Genomic DNA, 20977 nt, shown 5'->3' with positions numbered 1-20977 from the left:
GAAAAATAAACACTTTGCCACAAATTCCAGCACAGGTCTCACGTGCAACCAGTTCTAGCACTAATCCATGCTGCATCATCATTTCTATGGTTAAAAAGCACCAAGGTCACCAAGGCAGCCAAATGTATAATAATTTTGTCTTTGCAGCTGCCACATGGGAGCAGCTGCCACTCTTGCTACTTGCTCTCCACAGATAAGACAATGGCAAAATCAGCTTTTACTATGTCTTATCTCACTATGAAGACAACACATTAGACATTACCGATGATTTGTTGTCACTTTCAAGATGAATTGTCCACTTTGACAATGTAAGGTCTAACAAAAGATACCTCAACATCCATGAAAGTTCCTTGAAATGTGTACCATATAGCACCACAGCATTACATAATGGCTAAGTGTTGGTGACATGGAATACTTTACAAAAGTTCTCTAGAGCACACGCTTGCAAAGGGCCATAGCTGTATTGTATGCACTGAAGCAAACAACAAAAACACCACTAAAACCATCAAATTACAATCGACTTTGCTAAATCGACTCCAGTTAACTAAATCCTGACCGAAGGTGCTGGCCAGTGCCCATACATTTATATGGGCCCTAACTTTCGTTATCTTGATCCCAAAATTGGTCTTTGACGGTTATTTCGAACTTCACCAGCCAGCACACATACACCTTACCCGTACGATGACCCCAATAACAACCCATTTAAATGCAGTGTCTTTCTCAGCAGAGCTTAGGCGACTGAATGCATTGAATGATCTCCTGTTGAAAACACTTAATTCTGGCCTGCCCTAGAAGCTATAGGCACAGCTCACAATTATCTGATTAAAGTATTTACCAGATTCTAACGCGCACATTTTTTCTTTTATAGAATTGCACTGAAGATTGCTTGCCTGGTAATCGGACACAAAACCAAACCTCTCTTTTTTTAGGTTTGCATGGGAAACACACATGTATTGCGGCAAAGCTGACTAAGAAACCGGCCGTCAATGTGCAACACATTTAATACCCTTGCCCATCTTTCTTGCAAGAAAATCAGGTGCGCTTTGCAAATTTCTACTTCGTTTAGGAGCTTTCATGTCATTTATATGCCAGTTTTCTTTGGACACATTTCTGCATTTTGTTTAATCCAACCCGCTAGGATACAGGGTGTCTACCAAGTTGACATTTCCAAACTCCCCGAGTTTTCCAGGTTTTCCCCCGAGTGACACAGCACTTTGTTTTATGTCAAGACGGGCCGACACATGTCGCCCAATGCTGTCATTCTCCAGTACGCATGTTAAAAAATAAAAAAACAACTTAATCCAGTTTGTATAGTAAGGAGTAGCGATATTTATCAAAAAGAAAACAGAAGGGAGGTGTTAGTAAAATGCACAGCAAATAAAATATATTTAAAAAAATGGTAAAACATATTGCAAATCGAGTCGAACATTTTCGAATACGAATAAGAAGGGATGCATACAAAAGCAAATATTTCAGAATATGCACCATTTCTATTAACTCTTAGCAAGCTCATTGGTATGAGGCCTGAACTTTGTCAGAAATGAGATTCTCTCAAGTGTCCTGACATACTCTCAGCCCAAGCACAACACCTCAGTGTTGCGTTTCACTGCTTTAAAGAGTTTATTTTGGTTTGTATGAGGGACCTTTGCATCTCGGCGTCGGCCAACAGTTTGCTTTTTGAGCTCAAGCTCCTTCAAAGAAATGGCAGCACACTTCCTTTCCTATTCATTCCTCAATGCATTGGTCCTTTCTGTTCTCGTCGTCCTTCTGCTGTGCGTTCGCCCCACGGACAATTTGACGCATCCTCTTGGTCAGTTGTACAGTCAACATCAGATTTTTCAGACCCCTAGGGGCTGCGAAAATGTCCAAAAAAATCGGGCAGTCCAAAAAGATGAATGCATGTCTTTCACTGTCCTTAAGGGCTCAAATCGCCACAGGCGCGTTCGAAAAAGCTCTGAAGGCCTGCCAGTACACTTACGAGGTATATCGGTGCTCGTACAATGAGAGGAGACTGCAGGTGCACGCGTGTGGTAATTTAGGAATAGATACTGGGTCCCGTGACAATTGCCTCTTCCCAGACTTGTTAGCCTTCACCTCAATATGTTGCGTATGCTTCACTGCGTAACACTGCTGTATTGAGGCGAAGCTTATTTTCGGAAACCGGCACAGTGCAATTCACTGTGCTTACCGAGTTTCGAAGCCAATGGCGAGGATTACACAGATTGAATCGGCGCCATTGCCAACAGCGACGAATTGCTAACAGTAGCGAATGCCGAAGTAGCTAGGCCGCCGTAGTGGTGGCTACGGCTGCCAGCGGATCTGCGTGCGAGAGCACTGGTTCAAGGAGGCGAGATAATCAAAATGGCAGCGGTTGTGGCTTTGATTAATGCTGTTTCGGACCTGCGGTCATGGCAAAAAGTCCGCAAAATCAGACAGCGAAGGGCTCTTGCGTTCGCAATTTCAGATTCTTATACATTGACCCTATGGGGTACGTGGTGGTGCTGCGAAGCCGTCCAAATTAATGGGCACGTCCCAAAAATTGGGCGTCTGGAAAATCGGTCGTGACAACTCCTCCAGCTGATGACACGGCGTCAAAGACGATTCCTTACAATTCCTATCTGTTACTTGAGCCAGCATTAGCATGACTTTCGTTCCCTTTCAATAAAATTACAGCTAATTTTCCTTGATAGAAGCAGATTATTTCTAGAATTCCTTGTTTTTACAGAATGGTAGATGCCCAGTGGACAATTCGATCAACTGTGTCGGTCCCGTCAGGCTCGAATTAATGGAAGTCGACTGTATTTGCTATAACACAGTACAGCTTTTTAAGCTTTTAAGACATCACAAGTTCTCCCACCTTGAACTTGCAGACGATCTGGTTGATGAGTGGTATTAACTCCTGCACCGAGCGTACGTCGGGGTTGCGCAGAAGCTGCTCACAGGCGCGAGGCACAAGTGGCAGAACTTCCTCTTCAAGGCACACAACCATACGGTGAAGAAACTGCCGCACACCGGCCTGGAGCAATGGCTGCTCATATGGAAGCTGCAGCAAAGAATAGAACAGATGTGATGACAGCCTGTGTATAGCATTTTCTCTGAAGCCATGAGTAGCATGAAATCGTGCTTTGAAATTGATTTAAAAACAATTAAATTCTGAAGGGTTATGTGCCAAAACCACAATTTGATCATGAGGCTCGCCATAATGAGGGACTCTGAAATAATTTTGACCACCTGGGGTTAGAAGCTGTAGCAAAGAATACAACACGTGATGGCAGCCTGTGTATAGCCTTTTCTCTGAAGCCATGACTAACACCAACTCGTGCTTTAAAATTGATTTAAAAAAAAATTAAATTCTGCAGTGTTATGTGCCAAAACCACAATTTGATCATGAGACTCGCCGTAGTGAGGGACTCTGAAATAATTTTGAGCACCTGGGGTTCGTTAACATGCACCCAATGCATGATCCACGGGCATTGTTGCATTTCGCCCCCATCGAAATGGGGCCGCCGCAGCTGGGATTTGTGCCCACGCCCACAAACTTGGTAGCGCAACCCCATAACCACTACTCTGAGATTGAAATTGGTTGCTACATCCGGTTATATGTACTGGGGGTGTAGTCTGGATAGATCAATTTTGGAGATACCTTGCAATTTTGTGCGACATGTACAATTTCTTCTGTCACTTCTGTGTTTAATTGCCCAGCCAATAAATGCACTATGAAAGTGAGATTCAGAATGTGGCCACAGGTATCAAGACTCTAATGAGCACATAGGCATTAAGGCCAACTGCAAAAGCAGATAATCCATTAAAAAAAAAGCCCCTTCTGTCAGCAGAAGCGGATAGCTTTTTTTTTCTCCTGCATAATGTAAACGTTACAACATAGCCCACTGTATTCTTGTGTTGAAACAATTCTTTTGCCCTACAGTTTCATCATATGTAAGAGCATTTATGAGTACTCACATCCAAGGCCTGCAGGAACACCTGAAGTGCTTCCAGGTAAATGGAAACACAGTTGCAAGCTTTCATAGTTTGCTGATTTGAGAATGCCTTGCTCGTTCGACTGGAAAGTAAAATGAAGATGTGTGAAAGGGTTGTCTTTAAAGAATACACAAAATTACTTGGACAGCAAGAGACTTGATGTGTAATGGCATATTGGTGGGCATGGCGGACCATCGGTGACCATGTGGCTTAAATCTTTCTGCTACCACGTGCAGGCGCTTTCTTATGGCCTGGCCAGATCAGCAATACCGCAGCATGATCAGCGTTTAAAAAATGCATTTGACCAACCCTATCTGCCAAACTTCACCACGTGCAATTGGACCTCAGGTGCGACAGGGTTGTCGCGTCACTGCCTTCATGATGCCATTCCTTTGCTGTTTTGGGACACATCGACGTATTGGCTTAAATGTCAACAGCTCCAGACGTACACTTTCAGTGGGCACGGTGGACCATCGGTGGTCATGTGGCTTAAACCTTTCTGCCACCTCGTGCAAGTTAGTAACTGCTATAGCAAAATTAGAAGTGACTGTTGTGGTCTTTTGGTCTTGCCGTGACCCCTACGGGTGTGCTATTGTCCACAATGTGTACTGTGTATGCTTGCTGCTGTTGTGTGGTGACATCGAGTTAAATCGTGGCACTACCGACAGTAGCCGGGCCTCTATCGAATCCATGTTGAAGGAGTTGCTGTCCGGTCGAAATAAGTTGGCAGCGGATGCAACTGCGCTTAGGGAACAACAGAATAATGAGGAAAAAGTTATCGCTGATTGGGGAGCCAGATTCATCGAATTAAGCAAAACAAGCCTCGCGTGTAGATGACCTTGAGCATACAGCAAGATCACTGGAGGTGAAATTAACTGATTTGGAGGATAGGAGCAGGCGATCCAATCTGGTTGTTTTTGGCATTCCAGAGGATGTCGGCGAAACTGAACCTATTCTTAAAAATAAAGTTATTGAGGAGGTGTTTTCTGCAAAGCTTGCTGTACCTTGCAAGTCTGTCGGCAGGATTCATCGCCTTGGTAACACAGGTAACAAGAGAACAGTCATCCTTTACTTCCAGGATTTTACCGAAAAACAGCTTGTAATATGTACAAATTAAAGGGCAGTCAAATATCGGCTCAAAGCGTTTAGTTGCACAGCTCACTAAGGAAACTCAAACTCCTTTGGGATAGTGCTAAAAGTGAAAGAAAACAGGAAAAGAAAGTTCACTTAAGGGGGGACACGGGTCTTTGCGGCGAAAAAATCACGAAAAAAATCGATTTCTTGAAAATGAAATTTTCGAATTCTACAGCTAATATTCCTTTAATTCACCAAGCTTCGAATCTCAGGGAAGAGTATTTCGTCCGCAATATCAATTTATAACATCACTGTGAGCTGAATTCCGCGCAAAAACAGCCCTTTTTATCGCGGCGCGTAGCTCTTTTTCTATCGCAGCCATCTTGGTCTCGTTGGTAAGAGGAGCCTTCCTTTCTATAATTTCCCACCAAAAGTGACTCCGTCGGTACGCCAGTGACGTTGAAATCCGGGGAAGAAAAAAAGCCCGAACGCGCGATCCGTTTCGTTGACTAGTGCACGTGCCCAAAAACGCGTGCTGTGGTTGGCTGCGCGAGGTTCCCATCGTCTGCTCCACTCCGCAGGCGACGCGACGGCGCGTCTCGTAGCTTTGTTGGTACATGCCCAACGATGTCCAGTCCACCGGGGAAGTTCACCACGAGGCACAAGTTCGGCAAAAAGAAGAAGCGATCAGCTTATAACTTTTAAAAGCGCTCCATTGCTTCTGAAAGCATCGAGAGTAGCTAGCCGCCAACTGCAAATGATGCCAAAGCCGCGGACGATGCCGAAGTAGGCCTAGCCAGCTCATAAATGAGTGAAATCGTTACGGACAGCGGCCGCGTTCGGCGTTACGCTGAAATGTCGCAGCGTGCGGTTTTTTTGCAGAGGGAGATGAATGCTCAAAAAAACTTTTCAAGTTCTTGCGTCAACGCCAGCAACAAAGCGGGTGTTGGATTAGCTCACTCGCGCCGACGGCGCTGCAGCTGCGCCAGTCGACGCCGAGGCAGGCTTCGCTATCCTCAGTAGGACTCCGTGAACGCACTGATGTCGTTTGTCAAGTGCAAGGTGTGCGGCGGCAGCGTCGCAGGAGGCAAAAGCGAACGGTAATCTGGCCTCGCCATAAAGATCGTTATCACGTGCGCGTGTTGCGGCGATATCGCGTCGGCGTGGAGCTCGACCCGCGTAAACAACAACTTTGCCGCGCGCGCGATGCAAGCCAAACGATGTTTTTGCCGCATTTGGGTGGCCATGGTCAGAGCGACTACATTACTGGTGGCTTTTAGCCACTTTCACTGCAAAATAATGCAAAATTATTTCTGTACTTTTGATTAAAAGTGAATGTATTCTCGAAACGCCGACTTTTGACTTGTTGCTGATTTGCCGCGGCGATATCTCTGCCTTCAAAGCAGATAGAGCCACAATTTTTGTTGTGGCTTGTAGCTGAGTGTGCAAAGTACACAATGGTAGGGTCAGATTTTGGAATTTATGCTTTAAATGTTTTCTATTCTGCTTTAGAACAGACAGTGGGGTAGCCACAATTCGAACAGTAAAGATTGAATTGCTATAAAATTGCTAATATTTGATGTATCAAAATAGTATTCCTACCATTGTGTTCCTTATGTTTTCTAGTACCCAGGCATGTGCCAATATGAATTGTGTAGCGAATTTTTTTCCCCCTGTTGTTTGTGCAAATTATGAACAATGAATTTCATTTATCTTCAGAACTAAATTACCTATTGGAAAAATAATTACATATTTGAAATCAGCACAAAAGTCTTAACAAGAATGGAAAGTTTCATGAATATTGATGGAAAACATCATGAACATTATTTGAAGAACAGTGTCCCCCCTTAATTAATGATAAAATGTGTGTCAACAATGAGCTATTCACATGGGATGAAACTAAGAACTTGAGGTTAAAAATTGACAGTCATGAAAGTAGTTCGAAAAAAGCTCGACTTCCTTCTGCTGACACTTCCCCTTGTACTAAAGAACTGAGAGTTTTAAACATCAACACCTGCAGTGTCGTTAATAAATCTGAAAGCCTTGAGGCAACTATCATGGGTTACAATCCCCATTTGGTTGTGATCACAGAAACGTGGTTGCATGACAATATTGAAGATGCAGTCGTGTTTCCTCCGTCTTATGGAGCATATTGCCATGACAGGTGTACTGGACGGGGCGGGGTAGCTGTTTTGGTAAAAGAAACTGTCTGCTACCCTGTTACGTCAGGCCGATAACTTGGAATTTGTTACAATAAAGCTTACCTTCTGGGATAAATAATTTTCACTCTTAGCCGTTCATCAAGCAGTTGACTCTCCCTCAGAATGACCTTCATGACCTTCTTGATTACATGGTGTTATTCAAAAGCGATAAAGTACTATGTATAGGTGACTTTAACCTACCAGATATTCATTGGGAGGACGGGTTCTTCTGCACCGGGAATAATTCACATATAGCTTACTTACATGACATCATCCTGTCTCACAATCTACAACAGGTTGTTAAGCAGCCATCGTGCATCTGTGGTACGTCAGCCACTATACTTGACCTCGTTTTTGCGAGTCGTTTACTAGATTTTTATTTTTTTTTTTTCGGTTGAACATAGAATTTCCAATCATAGTCTGGTACAGTGAAACCTCGTTAAACCTTAGTTGGCCGGAGCTTGGAAAAAGTACTTACTAAACGGCAGTACTGCTTAACCGAAATAGCATGACATTGCCCACTTACCTGTCAAAAACGGAACTCTGAGAAAGTGCGATGAAAGGGGGGGGAAAACATGCAGTATTTATTCACTTCGCACGACAGAAGTGTTATTTTCTTTTGATGCCATGGCGGCCTAGCAGCGACAACAGAGGCCTGTCATTGACTCAGTCATAATTGGCCCCTTTGCGCGAGGCAGCCAATCACAGTCGAGAATTCCGATCCGGATCGGGCTAGATCGTGATCAAAGTGTTCACTGGTATTACTGAAGCTGCGAGCCAGCTTTTCAGCCAGCCCCCTCTTCTCACCAACCACTCGCATGGCAGACTTCTAATTGACGTTGCATGTCCTCCGTGCATGCAGGCGGTAGCGCTGCAGAAGTCGTGGGGCGCCTTTTTCATTGCAGGGTGCTGTTCTCATCGCGGCAATTGCATTCATGAGGCTGATGTAACGCGCAGCTTCTGCCACTGTCAGGCCTGAATCGCTTGTGCTGTCGCTTTCCGTGTCGTCCTCGTCACTGTTGCTGGTCGACACTTTCGCAACAACAGAGGCAATGATGGCAAAAAGTCGAACCTTGTAGCCGACATCTCTTCGCAGTCGCAGCAGTGCTGCCGAGCAACTTCACATTCTAAATGCCACACACCGTAGCCAACAGTAGATCCTTATCGTGTGCCAGCGCAGACTTCTTCGTATCACGTTCGATAGCACGAATGATGCCTATTTTTTCTTCTATGCTGAGCACTCGGCGTCTTTTTTTATCTGAGCTTCGGCATCACGCAAGTCCTTCTTTGCACGACGCCACAACACTCTCTACAGCATGGCGCCGAAATGATGTTGATGTGGCTTCACACGCAAACGCAAAAGGTGCTTGGTGGCCATTTCGATCTCTGAGGCTTGTTGTTCTGCCGGGGTACTCGATGGAGATAACGCACTGCTGCGATTGTGTGACGAAAAGTGGAAACACTACGTGTTAACCGATATGTACGCAATGAGATGGTACGGTTTATGTGGATACAAAACATTATTTTCAATGGCCGCCGAGTCAGCAATTTGACTTTACTACTTTTAAAACAAAACTACTGTTTAAGCGGGTACGGTTTAACGAGGTTTTACTGTATATTTTTCTTGTCCTTTGGAAGCGCTGAACACCAGAAAATGCAAAAGAACCATTGCTAAAGATTTCTCTCGTGCCAGAGATGAAAGTGTCTTAGATTACCTTGAACTGTGCCTTGATGACTTTCATAATAATGATCCTACTCTGCTTTGGGATAAATTTAAAGAAATTATTGCTTACTGTCTTAGCAACTTCATCCTCAATAAAACTAAAAAAACTTCTAAGACTACTTCCCTGGATAATGAGAAATCTTACACCTTAAAAGAAAAGTTAAGCGCTTAAGGCGATGACGTGCCTCATGTGTTTCAGTTCACAAAATCCAGAATAAACTAAACCAAAGAGTACGGCAAACTAAGCACTGGTATTTTCACATTTTCACCATACATTGCCAAACTTCATTCGAACGGCACGCCGAAAATGTTGGACTTTTCTAAGCACGAAACCAAAGCCAATTGACCAAATTGTTCATAAGGGCTATGTCGTCAAAAAACAATGTATTGCAGAGCACTTCAATCATTATTTTTTAGTGTTTTTTTAACTATCGATAGTGGTATAACCCCTAACCGAATGCCATGTAACTCGATTCCTGATATTGTATCACAACCAGGTGTAGTATTGAAGTTACTGAACCTCAAGGCTAAATCATCTCCTTGACAAAACAAAATACCCAACGCTTTTCTGCGCAGGTATACTAAAGCGTTAGTCCCTTTTACTGTTGTTAACTTTCGTTCCTCGTTGTCTTTGGCTACTCTTCCTACAGACTGGCTAACTGCACGTGTTTTTCCTATACCTAAAGAAAGGCGACGCAACCTTAGTGACCAGCTATCGTCCAATATCGCTGACATCATCATGCTGCAAGTTAATCGAACATATTATAGCTAAAGAAATAACCAAATTCCTAAGTGACAACAATGTACTGTCTCCTCACCAGCATGGTTTCCACAAAGGTTTCTCTACTGTGACATAATTAATGACAATTATTCACAACTCTGCTAGCGCTCTTGACAAGTCAAGCCAAATTGATGTAATATTTCTAGACTTTAAGAAAGCATTTGACCTTGCTCCTCACAGTAAAATTATAGAACTGCCGTCGGTTGACCTTCCAGCCTATATAGACTAATCGTAAGCAGTTTGTTTCAATTGATAGTTATTCCTCTAACGAACTTTCAGTACCCTCTGGAGTACCTCAAGGGAGTGTGCTAAGACCTTTACTATTTCTAATATTAATCAACGACATAGTTAACAAAATTTATCACCCTGTTCAAGTTAGACTATTTGCTGACGATTAATGAGGTTACTTGCCACGAGGATCAATTATTGCTTGATTCTGACCTTCAAAACATTATTTCCTGGTGCAGTTGGTGAGGCATGAAATTGAAACAGAGAAAAAACAGTTTACATGTCCATAACAAGAAAGTAAATAAAATGTTGTTCGTCTATAACCTCGGCTCTGAACCACTGACCAAAGTCAGCCAGTATAAGTATCTTGGAATCACAATAACCAGTGACCTCAGCTGGAATAGCCACATTTCTAACGTATGTAACTCGTCTTTCAGGAAACTTTGTCTCCCCAGGCACAAACTAAAGCACACTCCATTTACTGTATTTATTCGAATCTAGGCTGATAGTTTCTTTTTCAAATTATCATATACCAAACTCTAGGGTTGGCTTAGATTCAAGGATTAAAAAAAAAAAAAAAAAGACTTGCTAGTTTGTAATTAAATATGATAAATATGGTGCATAGCTAGCGCCACCTAGAAAAGTCAGTATTGCAGCCGCTATTACCCACACCAGTAGCCAATTAAAGTACATGAGCCGCACGAGTGACGTTGCTATTTTGACCTGTAGCATATCGGCGTGCAGCGTGGCCCATAGCGTGGCGCTTCTGTAATGGCACCAAACAGGCGATGCCACTATAGTGCTGCTTTCAAACGAAAAGTTGTCCTAGCCGCAGAGGCATCGTAAAACGTTCAAGCCGAGCGAGACTTCGGCATTGATGAGAAAAACGTTCGTTGTTGGAGGGGTAACGGGCGATGCTTTTTGCCTGTGCTGCAATGCTGATAAGGAAAGGATAAGGAAAATAAGCACACAATAACAGAGAGGAGCTGTTTACCGACATCGTGCCATGTTTCGATGTGTGCGAGCCGTGCCGCATTGTTTGCGCATGCATGAGCGCACCGACATGAGCTTGCGTGCATCCGCAAGCGTGCGTGTGGTCTGGCTAGCGGCGATGATAACATAGACTGAGCTCGGCATGTTCATATTAAATAAATGCTGTTTTCATGCTGTGAATGCTGTCCTCACCTTTTTGTTTGGCCTAAATTCGAGGTAAGTTTATTTTTTCTGGCTTCGTACATTCGGGGGTTGGCTTAGGATTGGGGCCTGCCTAGATTTGAGTAAATACGGTAGTACTAGGTTACTGCTTTGCACTTCACTTATCTGACTGAAACTGGAATATGCATGCATTGTGTGGGATCCCTATAAAAAAACTAACATAACGCTTTAAAGTGTGAATGCGCGACTCTCACACGTCCTCTGATATGTTGTTTTCCCTGCATAGCTCCAGTCTCCTGTAATCCGGCTTCGAAGCGTGGCTTGGTGCCAGCGGCAGTTGGTCGGGTTGAAGCGTAGTACGAGAGATGGCGCGAGTGTTGCTCTGCTAACGCTACCTAACGGCGGGGTTACTTGGGCGCAAAAAGGAGAAGGCTCTTCCTCTTTGGCTCGGGCTTGGCAAGCGGTGCGGACGTTCTGCGCGTGCGCCGATCTATGCTTCAGTGAGACTGCCTCGCGAAGCCTACCCCGGAATAGACGAACACGAGCATTCGAACGCGCCACCGTACGCGTGACCGTACGCGTGAACGACCAGGCATTGGTGTCCAGCATGGGGCAAACATATTCGCTCGTTATCCGGTCGCGGTGAGTTGGACTTCCGCGATCTGTTGCGCGCCCATCGGCATGTTTTGTGAATAGCAACTCAGCTAGCAGGCATTAATTTATGAAAGGTGCAATAAACGCCCTTGTGATTGTTTCCACTACTGTGTTGTCGTTCCTTTGTCCCAAGAGCACGGGTAGGAACCCCAAAAGAGATTATCTAACGGAAAGCTGTAAGGTTTATTTTTTTCTAAATACGTATAGAGTAAGTGACTCTCCTACTACCTTAATAAATCAACGCAGTATTCAGATGCTACAGCTACACAGGAAAATACGAAGACTGAAATTTCTTTGTTTGCTTAAGAACCACTGGTTATCCCTCCACCCGGATGCTTATGTTAAACTACTTACAGCGCGTTGAACACGGTATCGTCATGCTGATTCTTTAACATCTTATAACACACCAACTAACCTCTTTCAATTTTCTTTTTCCTGCGCACTATAACAGATTAGAACAGCCTGCCATTATTGCAATTGATAAGCACTGATTCTATTGAACGCATGTGTCTTGAATGTTAATGGTACTGCTATGTTGGCAAAACTTGTTACTGTTTTGTTTTTTTCTTTTACACGAAAATATTGTTGATACATTCCACATCTTCCTTCACTATTTTCAGTATTCTACAATTCTTGCTCGTTTGTCAACTTATCTCTGATACTCATTGCCTTTTTTCTGGTGGGAATGGTTGCAAGTGCTTGCATGCGCGTATTACCTTTATGCTGTGTATATCACCTTTATTATCTCTGTCTGATACTGTTCTAATGTATGTCAAGTTTTATTCCTTCAGTGTAATTTCAATTAATCTTATTTAGTTGTTGCTTTCATTATTGTTCGGATCAGTGCCTGAACTGCAATGCATTTGTATTCATTTTTCATGTGTACATATATACACTTAAGTATGTATTCATGTATTCTGCCCCTCCTGCTTGGGCCCCCATTTGAGTCTGCAGCACTGTATAAATAAATAAATAAATAAATAAATAAATAAATTCCAATCTAATGAAGTTTTTGGCAAAAATAATGACTTCTGCAATTGATTGCAATATTATGAACACACAAGACCTGGTTGTGGGTTGCAATCGAACTGGGCGCCACTCACCTGGTCACTGCAATGGCATGATTCATGCACTCTGCAATGTCTCGCCGCTTCTCCTCTGCAGGCTCAAGAGGCAACCGCTGGGCCAGAGTCTCGAACTTGCGCATCACAGGAGTCAACTGGTTCTTCAAGAGCAGCTGCTTCTTCTGAAAGTGCAGTTCACACAAACAAAATATATCATCGATAAGTACAGACTGAAGAACTTGGCATCCATACATGCATTAACTAGTATAAACTATAAAGGTCTTGATTTGGGGAGGGGCAGTAACAAGTAGTTTTGAGCAATCTATTTGTTTCAGCATTCTACCTTTACCCAACTTTGTTCATCCTAAAGACTTTTGTTCCCATTCTTTAATCATGGAGACAATCTGGTTTACCTTCATAACATTTACAACTGTGCTATTACAGTCCACATGAAAAGTAGGGTTCAGCATTTTAGGCATTCACAAGGTAGTTCACACAGTGATAACTGTTCGCGAGACAAAACACTGAAGAGCTTTGTGAAAGGTTTCACTGAACAGATATCAGTGAAGTCTTGCATCTTAGCACGCTGTAAGAGCACCTCTCCCACAGGCCACCAAAAAACTGCTGTTTTACATGCTGAAACTACTGTCTAATTTATGAGGCACACTGTAGTGTGGGGCTCCAGATTAATTTTGACTACCTAGGGTTCTTTAATGTGCACAAAATGCGTGGTGCAAGACCGTATTTGCATTCCGTGCCCATTGGAATGTGGTTGCCACAGTCAGGGTCAAACCCGCAACCTTGAGCTACCGTGACGGGTGCAGAGACCATAAAAAGCTGGAAACATGGTGTGGGCCTACAGCCATGCATTGATGCTTGCAATAAATAACCAGTGGCACACTAACAATAGTTCAGTAAAGACTTCTGTAGTTGTTCATACTGTTTGCGCTAGTGAAGACTAGCATCGGCAAGGGTGTGATGACAACACTAACCGGAGAGGTATCTAAGAAATACCTCACAACTTATTCCATGCACATAAATGAAGCAACTATCAGAAAATGACATGCAAATTTTACACTTCCTGCAACAAATATTTCTGTACCAATTACAAGATCATTCATTGCGAGCGTGTTTTGTTTCGCGCCTATTTCTCACTGTTGTGTTTCACAGTCATTTGATCTCTCATCCCATGCTGCAGTTTCATAAATGAAGAGGTCACCAGCGTGACTGTGAGAGTTGTGTAAGAAAACTTTTAGCTTCACCCCATGCCAAAGCAATAAAAAAATATATATAGATGCGAATTCCTCCTTTCGCTGCAGCTGCTAACAGATGCTGCTTCACAGCCCTCAAAACTTTGCCCAGGACTCACCTCTGCGTTGAACTGGCCCGACACTATGAGCATGGAAGTCGCCTCAAACAGGTACAGTTGATCGTCGGGTGACAACAGTGAAGACATGGTGACACCATTCTCAGTGGGGCACAGCACCAGCAATTCTTGCAGCTGCTTCAGAATGTCTTCAGTGAAGTTCAACATGTGCGCTCTATGCCGAAGGAAGCAGGGAAAGCCGACGTCAGCACATTGAGGAAAAAAAAAAAAAAAAAAGCCATAATGCATTGCTGCACAGATGAAGACTATGAATCGAATTTACTTGTTTTGTTCACAGTTGTGCACTGATATCACACAACAGAAGCAGCATAATTTTTTAAATGCACCAACAGGCACGATTTGTACATGGTGTACATATACTGTATTTTTGCGTGTGTGACCCACCCACTGTGTATATAACCTGTCGGCCCAAACACAGCCCATGGGGAAAAAGAAAAGGAAACCCTGGCATGTAAGCCCTGTAAGTAGTCACACACAACATTTTTGTGAAGCTGCACCTAAAGCAAGAAATCATGTACAAGTAACCTCTGTATCGCTGTGAAGCCACACTGGAAAGAAAAACTTGTGTACAGCCCATAGGCCCACTTTTAGAAAGAAAATTTTGAACGATGCAAACTTACTTATGTGACTTGATGAACTTCGAAAAAAGGTAGGACACCCGGCTGCGCACGCTAGGACTTGGGTGGCGCAGGCCCCTTTCATCCATGAAGGCAACCTAGTTGAAAAAAAAAAAAAAAAAAAAAAAAAAAAAAAAGATAAGCCTTTTTTTCTGGGTGCAAACAGTGCTTGCACAAAGCCCCTTGCAGTAGGCACAATATGAACCACACGTGGAGAATGAACTTGGCAGAAGGTAGTGCATATGCTTGAACTAGTATATAATTTTTTAAATGACAGACAACAAAATTATTTTGGGCCATTGTCCTCTTATTTTCTAGCTTTCGCCTATATCACCATCCACTATTTCACCTAGAACAAGATAATTGCATATCACCAGTTGGCTTGTACACAAAAGATAGCCCTCTGTTTGTGCAGTACCATTCTCGTGAATTCATGTGGCATGTGGCAAAGAAATTCAAACAAGACAGAAGTCCACAGGAAGATGGATGCTAGCAGTGGTGAACACTGGGGCCAATGTTTCAACAAGTCCCCTTGTAGAAACATTGGTTCCAGCCACATTCTGTGGTCTGCCACTGATTCATCAGAAGGAAATTAATATGGCACAGAAACTTGCTGCACACTGTTGCAAATAATTGACTAATTTTTGCACCTGAGAAAAGCCAACAACATGGCATCTACAGTTCTGTTGAAAACAACTTCAAGTAGCTTCCCAGATCATACAGGTCAAGTCACTAAGGGGCAAGGATGGACCTAAACCATTTCAGTAGTGCAATGACTGCTTAGAACATTATGCTGAGTTTGCCTGTTTATGTGTGACTACCACAAGTGCTTAGACGAAGTGATAACGTATTTTTACATTGCACTGAATAAACAATCAATGACACTGCATTAAACAAAAACACAAATAGTAACTAAACAAACTTCATTTAGCATTTGCTGAATAGAGTTAAGAATGTGAAAAGGTTTTCAAAATGAGTCAATGCCTTCTTCAGTAGGGTCACACATAACATCAACTTACAAGAACGTCTGGAATGCTTTCTGGCTCCTGGCTGAAGAACTTCTCGTATCGTACAATGGTCTCGAAGAACTGCAATGTTACTGCAGGATGGCCACAGGTGCTTACACCACTCGAGATGAGCTACCATGAAAAAGAAAACATGTGGGTGCAAACAGTAAAGGGCTTTGCATGACATCAATGAGGGATTCGTCTGTAAGCCTTTGCAGTGCAGAAGAAAATGAAAATGAAAAATCATAAATGAAAGTCCTTTTTCTGATGTGTTCGGCACTTTATGTCGCACTACCTGTCAAGCTAAGCAAACAGTCGTTTAATTTATCCCACCGTACTCAAGGGCCCTCTCTAAATTCTTTGCAGTTATCCTCACATCAGCTTGGCTGATCAGGAATCAAAGGGTGCCCTCCAACACCACCATTGCTCTACCTCTTTATTCACCAGAGCGATGCTCTTCTAGTTAGGATTAAAAAAAAAAAAAGGAATAATGCCATATGTGTAAATTGTCGCCCTTATTTCACAGTCAGCTTGACAAGCTTGTGTAAAGCAATCAATGTTACTTAAACCTTGCTATTGACGAAGAAAAGACTTATGTCCACTAGCAGGCATCCATCATCTCCTAGGTGCTTAGGACAATTAACAGTAGATGGAACTCATACGACATGAAGTAAGACTGTCATTTCTCTGCTGCGGTGAGTAGATATGTTCATAACCAAATGATACGAAAACTAAGTTTGCCATATTTAACTATGGCAGATGTACAGTCATACCTCAATATACCGAAGTTGTACTTGCAGCGAAAAACTTCATTAACTCACAAATTTATTAAATTCGAGGTTTTAATGTCTCAGCAGTAAAAACAACTTTGCAAATTCCCAGATCATTTCAGGCAGATAGTATTCTTTCAGTAAGCACTTATAAAAATATTACAAGAAGGTTCGGCCATAATAGCGCGGTTCCTGCACTATCATGGTCCACATGTAACGGGAATGGTGAACCATACCTGCCGCATAATGACTACAACTGGTGGAAGAGCATCTGGAGCCCCATTAACCTGAGCACTGTGGAATCCCTGAGAGAGAGAGAGAGAGAAAAAGGTGAAGGCAGTTCAGTAAATGGTTACAACAATTGCACAATTCTGGGTACAAACTTCAAATCAGTGCAAAAGCTCATACGTGCTAGACCCCCAATCTGATTATGAGGCATGCCGCAGTGGGAGGGTCCAGATTTTTTTACCACCTGGGGCTCTTTAACGTGCACTCAATGCACAGTACACAGTGCACAGACAACAAAGCAGCCACAGGTAAGGCAGAGACAAAACAATAAAGGGCCTTCTATTTTAAAGCAAACCTAAAGGCAAGAATGAGCTTAAAGTGTGTGCGTACACTTATGTCCAAAACACAGCAACATAAAAAGAAAATTTCCAAGCAGAACCCATCTCACAATGACTTGCAACGTTAATGGGATTAACATACAAGCAATGTAGTGAAACACTGTATTTCCACCTCCGAAACACATCATGTATGAGCAATGTACTGCAGCCAGGCTCTGCTCTTGCACTTCCCTCTAGACACACTGCACCGTCTAGTGGCAGGTGTGAGAAGCCCGATAGAAATGTTCTTCCGTTTATGTGGCCTCTGAAATTGCACCTGCAACGTGCTGGTGCATACGAGCCGTGAACTGCCAGGCAGGTCCCTCTTTCGTGCTTCCCTCTGGACATGCTGAGGTATCTAGCAGAACACCTATAATGTTCCCCTTCTTTTGCATGGCCTCCGAGATGTGCGACATGCCGGTACAAGCTAAACGGATACTAATTAACCCTTTCGCTGTCGGACCTTTCTGGCCGTGACGCACCCCCAGTGTCGGCTTGGTTTCAGGGAACGAGCATAACAGGGAATGAACATAGCAATTTATTTTTGATTATGATTGGTATACAAATAACATAGTCAATGGAATATGCACACGTCAGTGTTCTGCAGCTGTTGTTAGTAAACATCATCATCATCATCAGCCTGACTATAACATCCGTTCAACATCCGAATCTGACAATGCGGAACTCATCTCCTCCTCGGATGAGACGCTGTCCGAATCCGAGCTCGGCTCGTATTCTGAACCAGAAGAGCCACTGCTCCAATGAGCAGACGAAGGTCCCGCATGCTCAGCAATCCGAAATCAACCGCGCGCAGGGAGGATACGCTTTCAGTCGCCCGCACAACGGAGAGAAATGGGACATTGTGTAATCAAGAAGACAGAGGGAGGTGGAAAAAAGCTAAAACAAAGTTTGAGGGGCTTTACGTTTACTGCTGCAAGCGGGAAGCGAGCGAGGGAGCGGCGAGACAGCGAAAGCAGCAATCGAGTCATGTGTCGGTCTCTTTTCAGAGAGGCAACGGCGCATGCCCCTGTACTTGACGCGCCGTAGCAGACACACCAACAGAAGAAAAATAAAAACCTTCAAACCAGCGGAGATGGCAGAACAACCCTTGAACCCATAACCACACGCGCGTGACGCATGATCCAGCGAACGCGCCACTCACCAAAGAGAGAGGGGCGAGTGGCAGTTGCACCGTACTCTTCAATACATGTACCAACACAGTGTGGGGTGAAAATACGAACTTGTAGAAACATTCAACAGATGGCGTGGCCGGTCCAGGAGCACCAGCTTTGCACTCAGGTGCGAAATATTGAACGCACGATAAAGAATGTACCGGTACGTCAGTGACACTGTGGAGGGGAAGCGCGAAGACGTACCGGTACACCCGTGACAGCGAAAGGGTTAATCCCTTGCGGGCATTTGTGGCGCAGTGCTAAAACGTTGGGTTGCTGTACATGAGGAGCCCGTATGATGCAAGTTAGATTCTGCCCAGCGTGATATAAATTTTAACCCTTTGGGGGTAAATGCCGTAAATATACGGTGCCATGAACATGTTCCAAATGGTCGATGCCATATATTTACGGTGTTGTCTCTATGTTCGAAAAACATGCCAATTTTCCAACTTTTTGTTCAACACAGGGTGGCAACAAGCGCTGCCATCCTGTGTGGATACAAGGAATTTTCTTTTGCTCTGTAGTCGCCTGGTTGTCATTCCGAGGCTTTTTTATGCTGGCATTACAGCGACCGCAAGGTCGCACAGTGGTTACTTTTGGTTTCATCTCATAGGCTCTTTCCGCTCTTTGTGCTTGTAAAATATCATGCCTATCTCGTTTCTAATCTCTCAAAGGGTCACTGCTAGATGCTCACTCGTCTGTTGCTCACAGGGGTGCGATTACATTCACAGACGGGTGCTGGTACGTATATAAAATCGATGCTGCCATATAGAAACGATGCTGCCATGTCCGTGCTGGTGAAAAAAACTGACCCTCAAAGTTTTTTTTTTTCTTTTTTTCACTGAAGAGCAGTGTAAAGAGGCTAGATAAGCCCAAGGTGTCGGAGGCAGGCTAAATGTGTTATTTGCATTAAAACAACATGCCCAGGTTTGTGCAGACAGCACAGTTCATGTGCAAGCCGTAAAAGCTGGGAGCAATGGCCACACTAAAGATGAGTCACACCAAACGTAGTTACATTTTATGTAAGGACAAGCTGAACATACAAAACTATGTGCCGGAGCAGGATACCCATGTACATCTGACAATTTCCTGCGACACAGATACAAGGCATCCCACACTATGTGTAAGTATGCATACCTCAGAAAAACTGAGCAGTGCTCTGGCAGTGCTACAAAGGCAGATAGCAAAGGCAGATTATTGCTACAGTAGCTGCTTGTTCCAGAAACTGCCTTTAGGCAAGCCATCCTTAATGACTTCTGCAGCATAACCAGAACGCTATAAAATGATCAGTCGAACATGCCAACACTTATCTTGGTGCAGTTCCCACTTGCACCAGCTGGTACTGAATTGCGGTTACATGCCTAAATCGAAGGCACCTGCCTATGATACAAGCATTAGCAAATGGCAGCTCCATTCAAGTGCACAATACTCTTGCACGTTTACATGATTTTTTTCAAGCAGATGTAACACAAGCGGGATTGGAGCCCATAACACTGGGAAAAAAAAAAAAAAAGAACGCAAGTCTTACGGGAATGGCCTCGCCAAGGAGATACAAGAACGAGATGGCAACTTCCACATCTTGAAATGGAACGCTCCTCCAATTCTGAAGTGTTGTGCTTATCATGCCTTGTGTCAGGGACAAGGTCATGTCTTTATCCTAAAAAGAAAAAGAATGTAAGAAATATTTTTAAAATGGCGACCATTTTTAGCATCTATTAAACCACAATAAAAAAAAGATCCTTTCTGCTTGGGCTCCGACTTTTCCTGCAGGTCTTGATCCTACAAGTGAACCAGTGAACTCCTAAGGATTCAGGATTATGTCCCAAAAATAGCACAGGAGTCTTGTCCTAACAACAAAGCAGATTCTTCTGAAGACAGACGCACAAGGGATGCCTATGAAACCGTGTATTTAGTAGCAGTTTCACACTGATGCAAAGTGCAGCCCATAATGATGACACATACCTAAGTATCAAATAATGATTACCTACATAGCAATGCCAAACTATCTATGCCTAAGTTTACACGGAGAGATTCAGTGCCCCTTGTTGGATATAACCAAAGCAGTTTTAAGTTGAACTTTGACGCACATGTAAGAGAACAGTGCATTCTTCTGCTTCTGCGGTGGCTGTTATGAAATGTTAAGACGACGCTTGTATAGACATTGCCTCCTCTGTTTGCTGCCATGGTTACACCTGATCAGACAGTTTTCCTTCAAATGCTGCACAACACAGATGCAAGGACAGCTTTCCCTTTTGAACATTCAGCACATTTCTGTTTTATTGAACCTTAGGTTACAATCACCTTGTCCAGAAAAACTGCAACAGCTCAGGTAGCCAGCCAAACAACACAGCTGGAAAGAACTTGCAGCAAACAACACAAAGGACAATTGTAGCTTGTCCCCAGTTAAAAGCCTGTGGACTCACCAGCTGAGCAACGTTGTCAAAGAGCACCTTTAGTGTTTTTCTGTATTCTAAAAATAAGGCTTCGTCTTCGCCCTGTAGAGAAAAAAAAATCAAAAGGTAAAACATGGCGAGAAAAATGCCTCCATAGCTGCATACCAT

General features: G+C 43.5%; 1 protein-coding gene across 2 annotated transcripts in view; it reads right to left on the bottom strand.

The window, feature by feature from the left end:
• The window catches only part of LOC126521370 (exportin-T-like), a 58071-nt gene that overhangs the window by 8821 nt on the left and 28273 nt on the right, over positions 1–20977 (bottom strand). For both annotated transcript variants that reach the window (XM_050170052.3, XM_050170054.3), the window contains exons 12-20: positions 20840–20911; positions 19945–20073; positions 16876–16944; positions 15882–16001; positions 14866–14960; positions 14228–14399; positions 12898–13040; positions 3961–4060; positions 2858–3043 (exon numbers count right to left, since the gene is read on the bottom strand). In XM_050170052.3, the coding sequence (XP_050026009.1) occupies positions 2858–3043; positions 3961–4060; positions 12898–13040; positions 14228–14399; positions 14866–14960; positions 15882–16001; positions 16876–16944; positions 19945–20073; positions 20840–20911 (1086 nt within the window). The remainder of the gene's footprint in view (positions 1–2857; positions 3044–3960; positions 4061–12897; positions 13041–14227; positions 14400–14865; positions 14961–15881; positions 16002–16875; positions 16945–19944; positions 20074–20839; positions 20912–20977) is intronic.

The sequence above is a fragment of the Dermacentor andersoni genome, chromosome 6, assembly GCF_023375885.2.
Source record: "Dermacentor andersoni chromosome 6, qqDerAnde1_hic_scaffold, whole genome shotgun sequence".
Classification (NCBI taxonomy): domain Eukaryota; kingdom Metazoa; phylum Arthropoda; class Arachnida; order Ixodida; family Ixodidae; genus Dermacentor; species Dermacentor andersoni.
The sequence above is the reverse complement of the archived record's forward strand: the minus strand, read 5'-3'. Positions and strand labels throughout refer to the sequence as shown.